At 37.2% G+C, this 8651-nt stretch overlaps 1 protein-coding gene across 1 annotated transcript; it reads left to right on the top strand.

Moving 5' to 3' along the window:
• Positions 1 to 1834: 1834 nt before the first annotated feature.
• On the top strand, positions 1835 to 6376 carry LOC128241464 (uncharacterized). The gene is made up of 3 exons (XM_052958394.1): positions 1835 to 1892; positions 2603 to 2724; positions 4077 to 6376. Exon 3 carries the CDS (start codon positions 4080 to 4082, stop codon positions 6174 to 6176), a length of 2097 nt encoding a protein of 698 aa, XP_052814354.1. The 5' UTR covers positions 1835 to 1892; positions 2603 to 2724; positions 4077 to 4079; the 3' UTR covers positions 6177 to 6376.
• The last annotated feature ends 2275 nt before the right edge of the window (positions 6377 to 8651 follow it).

Here is an 8651-nt window from a genome sequence, read left to right as displayed (position 1 = left end):
GTATTGATCATCAGGCCAGAAAGTTAAAGGTCAAGGTTACATTGAGATGGTCATGACTAGTTGATTACCTGTATTGATCATCAGGCCAGTAAGTTGAAGTCAATGTGACATTGAGTTGGCCATGACTAGTGGAGTACCTGTATTGATCATCAGGCCAGTAAGTTGAAGGTCAAGGTGACATTGAGTTGGCCATGACTAGTGGAGTACCTGTACTGATCATCAGGCCAGTAAGTTAAAGGTCAAGGTTACATTGAGTTGGTCATGGCTAGTGGATTACCTGTATTGATCATCAGGCCAGTAAGTTAAAGGTCAAGGTGACATTGAGATGGTCATGACTAGTGGATTACCTGTATTGATCATCAGGCCAGTAAGTTAAAGGTCAAGGTGACATTGAGCTGGTCATGACTAGTGGATTACCTGTATTGATCATCAGGCCAGTAAGTTAAAGGTCAAGGTGACATTGAGATGGTCATGACTAGTGGATTACCTGTATTGATCATCAGGCCAGTAAGTTAAAGGTCAAGGTGACATTGAGATGGTCATGACTAGTGGAGTACCTGTATTGATCATCAGGCCAGTAAGTTAAAGGTCAAGGTTACATTGAGATGGTCATGACTAGTGGAGTACCTGTATTGATCATCAGGCCAGTAAGTTAAAGGTGAAGGTGATCTTGAGCTGGTCATGACTAGTGGAGTACCTGTACTGATCATCAGGCCAGTAAGTTAAAGGTCAATGTGACCTTGAGATGGTCATGACTAGAAGATAACCTGTATTGATCATCAGGCCAGTAAGTTAAAGGTCAAGGTGACCTTGAGGTAAAATAATGGTTTCAGCTGAATAACTAAAAACATTTTGGCCCATAAACTTCCTACTTGGTTTGTTTGTTGGTCTTGATAAGTAAATGACCCCTATTGCTTTTGAGGTCAGTAGGTCGAGGGTACAGTGACTTTCAGGTAAAATAAAATAAAAAATTTGGTGGTCACCAGTACGTACATCATACTTATTTCCGCTCATTTACTAAAGAACGCTTAGACCAAGGAACTTCCTACTTGGATCCAGGAACTTCAAACTTGGTTTGCTGGTTGGTCATAGCCAGACGTTGACCCATATATTCGTTCGTCTCCAGTCCAAAAGAACAAATTTCAATGCTATTAAACAAAAACGGCCCCTTAAAACGCTCAGATTTTTGATGATAGTTGTTTGGGTCTGTCATTATCATTGTTATTGAAGCAGTGTCAAGTCTACTGTAATAGTAGTAGTATGGCTTTGCTAAAATCAGGTTTGAAGAGCTACTGCAGGCAACGGTCATCGCTACAAGGACGTACATTATCAAATGAGCTGTTTTAAGATGTGTGCGTGAGCATTCATCTATCCAAAGCGATTACATTGCATTAATAATGGTTTTCTGTTAGCGTAGTGGCAGGCGCATGCGGTACATTTCAAGGCGCCCCGGGTTCGATTCCCGGCCTGTATTCTTGTGATTCGGTTTGAGGTCACCAGGCCGAACGAGTGCATTTTCTTCAAACAAGTTGGTTTTTCATACATCACAAAACCACAACCTCGCGTAGAATCATGCCAACGAGATTAGTATAACGTCCCTAAAGCTGTTTATGTTGTACTTTAAACAATAATTTTAAATCATGTTTTAATGTTTGGTGTCTATGGAAGATAGAATACAACTAAATTTTGTATTCAATTTATTCATCTGGACCAAAACATTTCTATTTATTTTCCTCTACTCTTATGAAAGTATACCTTTCAGCTTCAAATGCGTATCATATGAATATTGAGCCAAATATAATATAAATGAGTTGAATTTCACCAGGTTATTTCCATTTGGATCGTTAAGGAAGGACTTCACATTTCACATTATTCAATAAAAGGATAAATATGTGAGTATTATTAACAGTTCTGTTACCTTTTTTTGGCAATTTTACTCTTCTGTTTTGAAACACATAATAATGATAAGAACCCCAATAAAGGAATGTAAATATATGTGGAAGAAAAGTTTTATAGCAACATCTTTTTTAGTCGGAAAGCTTACTATTTTGAAAATATCAGCCTTCAATTTTGCTTAGAAACGTTGAAATGAGTTTCTCTCCTTAATAAATAAAAATAATTAAGGCAGACTATAGAGCTCAGTGATTTATCATGTTTCTTGTCTTATGGTAATTATCAACTACAGTCAAAACTCGTTGGCAGGGGTGTAGCTAGCACTCCATTCAAGTGGATTCATGATTGTGCTAGGGGGTCTGGAGGCATGCCCCCCCCCCCTCCCCCTCCTCCTGAAATTTATGAAAACAATTGTGCATTCTGTGCGTTCGGAGATTATTATTATTTATTACTGGAAAAAGGACAGTTTTAGGATTATAAATCAACAAATAAACCTTATACACGGCAGATTCTATTCCTAAAAATAGCAAACAAATAAGCCCGGCTATGTTAATAACATTCATATTGTCTAACAGAAGTCTAATTTTCTGTTGTTTTTGTCATTGAACTGCATACTTTAATTTTCAATGTCAATGTCCATATGTCTGTAACAGAATTTATTTCCAAGTATGAATGTTGTAACTTTTCTGAGTTGTTTTATTTTTGTCAGAATCATATAGATTCAGCTGTGTACTCGTGTATTGGCAGTTGCGTGCCTGGTTGGCTCGATCCGCTTGGCTCTATTTTCCCGTTGTCTCGGGATGTAAATGACTGATTTCTCTTGAGCTGAAGGTAAGTTGGTGAATCTGTGATCATCATCATTATCATCATCATCATCATCATCATCATCATCATCATCATCACCGTCGTCGTCATCGTCATCATCGTCGTAGTCATCATCACCATCATCATCATCATCATCATCATCATCATCATCATCATCATCATCATCATCACTATCATCACTATCATCATTTTCTTCTTCATTCAAAGGCGTCGAATTCCAACAGAGTTAGTTACTTTGGGAATAGAAGAACACACGTTCGGTGTCCATGGAAATAACAGTTTCTTGGGTAATTGTCAGTATTAATGACCTGCCAATCGCTATTGATTTTGTCGGTGTTTACCGGATGAGTCGGAATTGTTTGGCTAATAATGATTAGCCAAAATGATATATTCTAGATTTAAGAACCTGTAACAGTATATCTGCATAAATTATATATGATATATATTTTCACAAAATATAATTGTCTTTTTTATAGGATTTCAGGAATTCTACATGTGTGTTACAAATTGTAACTCGCGCATAAATTACATGTTCTCATGATTGCGTCTTTTTGTTTCGTCATCGAAAACGGTGGTAAAACGTTTTTTCTAGCAATTATACACTCTTATAGGGCTTTTGAAAAAGACAACACAAAGAGTCAACTTTGCAGACAATTTGTTTTGAATTAACAATAGTCTTATTAAAATGAAGTAATACTCTAACTGATTTTATTGCACTCCTTGAAATATTTTCTAGCTGGCTCGTATATAGGATGTTTCAATTTTTGAGTGACGATCTTGTTTAAAACAATGTAGGCAGGGAAGGGGTTTTTTAATGCATCTTGATGAGATATTCATTTTACTAAAAATCTACATACCCATATTGAATGCAAAGCATGTGTATTTCATATTTTATTTTAATATATTTAGATATAAAAGAAGTACAAAATGCGTTTAATTTTTGGTAAATTCTACTTTAACCATTATTATACAAGCTCTGTCTGAGGTTTCCAAAATATTTTTATATTTGTAAAAACGCTCATAAATAAACAGATAATGCAGCATATAATGGTTAACAATAATACCATACCGATGATTCTAATAAGAGAACACGCCTGAAATATGTAAGGATTTGTTATCACTTCAGTCGCAGTACCTTCTATATTTAGATTTATACCTCGACTCGTCATTAAGTATAAGTGAAATCACGTCGTTGCAGCAAGGTTCGTAAAACTATATAGGATTAACTGAACGAGAGGTTGGTTTCTTCAATCAAAAGACATTTGTATCTTTCAAAGCAATATTAAAAACATGATATTAACGGAAAATTAAAATTCAGCTTTTCTTTTGATTTATTACGTTATTCCCATCTATTTCAGATAATGTGCGAAGTCTGGGAGGATAATACGGCATGGTCTCTAAGAGTGTCCCGGGCCCTAGATGACATCGGGGTCACCAGACGCATGGTCGCCAGGAGGAGGAGGATGTGGCTAAGACAAGAGGCAGTCATAACAGTTTCGTGTACATTAATGGGTCTTGATGTGAAAACGTATCATTTTGGAAGTCAGAGCGAAGGAACTACTACTCTAGGAATGCTCTCTGATGTTGATATGTTATACAGTAAAACAGATTTTCCAGTATTGTTACACTGGAGTGAGTGGCAATATGGAAAGTTTAATTTACTTGTAAAACAGAATGAGGAGTCCCCACCCCAACACTGTAACCTCCAGAGACTGAGGCCGGACCGCCCTCTGCCAATGACAGTTTGTGGTACTGAAGATGTGATTGATGGAGAGGGCAATGTTTTCGTGCGAAACGATGAAGGCGATAATTTATTTCAAATCCTAGCTGGAATGGATATGGTATCACATGGGCCGTCAAGAAGTCTTTCTGACAAAGTTGACTCAGTTGCTGCATATCAGTGTGCTATGTTACCAGCAGAGTGTCAGTTCCTCTTTTATAGACCCCGCCCTGGACATTGGCCGACATCTGACATGTTGGTACAGGCAAGTCAGTGTCCAGTATTTCTTGTGCAGCAAGGATACCCGAACAGTCCTTATCATCAGCGGTTACTGGAATGGAGATTTTCTACATCTCTCATGGAACGGGTACTTGTATTTAGTTTCGATATAAATCAAGTCAAAGTGTATGTGTTGTTAAAAATGATAAGAAAATCATTTCTAAAACAGTTTGTAGGAGACAATCTCAGCACATTTCACCTTAAGACAGCCATGATGTTCACCATAGAGAGCTACCCACCAGAAATATGGATGGAGGAAAACATTGTACAGTGCGCCCTCTACTGCCTGATCACACTGTTTAGGTGGCTAAAACTAGGTTACTGTCCACATTTCACCATCTCTGGGGTGAACCTGTTTGTGGGAAAATTGGGAAGACCTGAACAACACACCCTGCTGTCAGTTGTTGCTGACATCATGTGTGAAAACCTCAGTTGTCTAACCTTGATACAAATGGATGAATTAGGGACCAGATTGCAGCCGGTTACACGAGCATTTCCATGTAAATCACGATATGAGATAAACATGGATATATGTAGATGGACGAATACATGTATGCAAATTCGGTCTGCCATTGAGTATTTGTTCTTGGTATGTTTAAAGGAAAACATAACATTGAACACTCTTTACAATTATATTAATCAACTCAACATTCTTAACGACATCCACAGTGAACCGAGCTTTGAGAAAGAAGCATCAACAATTTTTTCATGGTTTGTTGCAAACACGTTAGCATCTGCCCTGGCTTCTGAGAAGTTACGCCTAAATCAGCCAATTACAGGCGATATAATGCAGCTGTACTCTCTGTCCTTTGAATCTGACTTGCTGTCCAGCAGACTGAAGTTTGCCTCAATGTTATACTGCAGCGGGCAGTATGAGGCAGCAGCTGCCGTGCTACGTTACTGTGACGGACTGTTGGGGCCGCATGTATTGCAGCACTGTGACTGTGGGAGAGGACACGAACCTAGTCAGTCATTTCTGGAGAAATGTCTAGAAACTGAAAATGACCTTGAATTTCATAAAAAATCAGTTGCAAGTTGTGTAATATTCACACACCTGGAAGAATGGGTTGTGCCTGACCACCTTTTGTATGAAATGTACAGAACGATAACACTTGAAGATGCTCTTATAATGGATGATTTAGAACGGATGTGGATGAAATACGTGGTAATTGACTGCATACCATTTCTCTACTACCTTCAGTACCTTACGAACAGGGAACTTGACCAACCTGTCAGGAAAAACACAGCACTACAGAACCTAAATAACTACCTCTTTAGACCTGGAGGTGTGGGTGGACATGTTGAGACAGTGTGTAATGTTCTGGGACACTGCTGTGAGCTTGAAAACATGCAAGATGTTGCTTGGCTCTGCTACAGTGAGTCTTTACGCAACCATCCCAGAAACAATGCTGCCAACTGGCATATAATGAGATTGTTAAACCATCAGGCGAGGCAGTGATAGTGATAGGCAACACATTGTTAAAAATCAGAAGCACTATTATGATTGTTGTGTTAGATTTATTAACATGTTTAAAATGATACTTTTCAATAATATAGAAGAACACGTATTTCTATCACAATAACTTATCGATGAATATGTGTTATTTCTATCTGTCAGATTACCATACTAAGTTTGATTATTATTAAAATATCAAAGTCTGATCTTTTCTTTCACTACTCCTATGGGCTAAAGTGTTGATAAAATATATTTGAATACGTTAGGGAGTTTGTCTATTTGCTGAACATGATTGTTTTACAAGATCTTTAAAAAAACGAGAATGGTGTCGTCGTATTGGAGCGTTTTATTTAATCCTTGCGAAAGAACAAAATATCGAGGCTGCAAAACCCCACGTGTACGTTTTTACTCGTTTGAGAAACTTGTAATTGCTGATTCATTGATACTCGTAAACATCTAGTGCATTTGCACATGTATCTTCAGCATACTTGGATGCTATAGCAAACAGAAAGTGGTCCACATGTATACGTTCAAGGAGAATGTCAAAACCACTCCAATATTTTATTTAGTTTCGGTTAGTTTAAACTTTATTTAATTTTACAACGATTGTGGAACAAGCTATTGCAACGTATGTTAATCACTCTCGTTGGCACGATTTTACGCGAGAGTGTGGTCTTTTGGTGTGGGGGGAACCGGAGTACCTGTAGAAAACCAACTTGTCCGACTTGAAGACCACTAACCAAACTCACATGCGCCGAGGCCGGGAATCGAACCAGGGTCGTCTTGGTGAGAAGCGAGTGCGCTAACCACTGCGCTAACCGGACAACCGGTTTCTGTTAAAAAAACTTAAAGAAGCCCATTAGCTTCAGTTTTGAAGAATACAAGTGAATACTATTTCTGAATTCTTTGAAATAAATGTATGAATAAGACAAATAAAGGTTAAACAAAAGAAAGTTATATAACACATACATTGACTTTGCCGGTGAAAAAACTCATGTCCTCGCGAGTAATTAACCTCTCGACAACAGGCGCTTTTGTATAAAGGAAAATAAAACATAAATGGCAACGTGGTCAAATGTTGACAAATAACATGGCATTACTTTAACCCTTTAGATTGGACAAGAATGCTTAAGTTGAAGTGTAGACAAAGTCAGTCTATTTATTATTGACAAATCGCTTAACATCGTGCCAACGAGAGTGAATAATATAATCTTGTAATTACTTGTGTCACAGTTTTGTAAAATATTCAAGTTTAAACTGAATCATATCAAGGCCATAAATGCAACAAACATTGACCACTTTTGTTAAGATCGGATCACAATGGATCAGTTGTTTTAAGATATTGATAGGAAACATTTTTATTTATTTAGATCATCTTCCTTAATAACAATCTGAAGGACAATTATTTAACCAAGACCTTTTTTTCCAAAGAAATTTCGGTGATTTAGTTTGGTAAAACGTCTTCTACAAGAGGCTCTTGCCAATGTCGTTTCGAGTCTTACCGAACAACATTGTATTGCTGAAGTTCAATAACTGTGAAAAAAGGACGCTGAGCTCAACTGGTTGTGTCCAACTTTTGAGTAAAATATGAGGGCACTGGACACTGAGTCGTTGTTAATGTTTATGACCAAATTAACAGCGAACTATGAGGACAAAGGGATAAGTTGTGTTTAGTTATTGACTGGAAAACATTTTATTGTCAATGTGACCTTGACATTTACCTCAATATGAAAATGGGCCTTTCACACGCCATGTTCAACCTTCTTTTAACATAAGAGGACCCTGACCCTCGTTTTAGATTTATTGATACGACAACTACATAATACACAGCCAAGTTTAAAGTGACTCGCTCATGGTTTGTCAATTGCACTTTCTTTTTTGAATTACGAAAGTGTGGGAAATCATAAGGAGTGTTAAAACAAAAAGAAAGCTGGAAACTTTCAGCAAATGTTGATATTTGCTCTAATATCGTCTTTGAAGACCAGAATTTCGTAAGTGTTTATAACGCGATTGAAAATTAATTACAGCTGTGGTGTTGCGTAATTGGTTGATGGACATTTTCACGTAATGTTATCAATGTTATCCAAAACAGGTAAAATTATACACCACTTTTGTTAAAGTCCTGGTGACCGTGTGGACTAGCCGGCTATTTTCTATTTTTTTCTTGCCTTAGGCTTAGGTTCGAACCCAACTAAAACCAAAATACTCTTTAATGCTATAATTAAAATTCTTGCAATTTCGATATCATAGAGTCAGTTGATAGTGTTTTTAGATGCATTACCGGGAAAACTAATTTTGGTCCATTATCATGAGCGAGTCACTTTAAGAGAAAGTCAAGATTGGGGTATGAGCCAATTATATAAAAAAAATCCAACAATCGATAACTAAAGAAAGAATTGTGGTGGACAATTTTAATAAATATACAATAATGATGTACATTGTACGAGTCTGCAGTTATGTATCAATGTGATACTTCAC

The sequence above is a fragment of the Mya arenaria genome, chromosome 7 (assembly GCF_026914265.1).
Source record: "Mya arenaria isolate MELC-2E11 chromosome 7, ASM2691426v1".
NCBI lineage: Eukaryota > Metazoa > Mollusca > Bivalvia > Myida > Myidae > Mya > Mya arenaria.
Note: the sequence above shows the minus strand (reverse complement) of the source record. Positions and strands in the feature narration are given on the sequence as shown.

Excerpts from the sequence above, each read along its gene's own strand:
- LOC128241464 (XM_052958394.1), top strand. The coding sequence starts at position 4,080 with ATGTGCGAAGTCTGGGAGGATAATACGGCATGGTCTCTAAGAGTGTCC.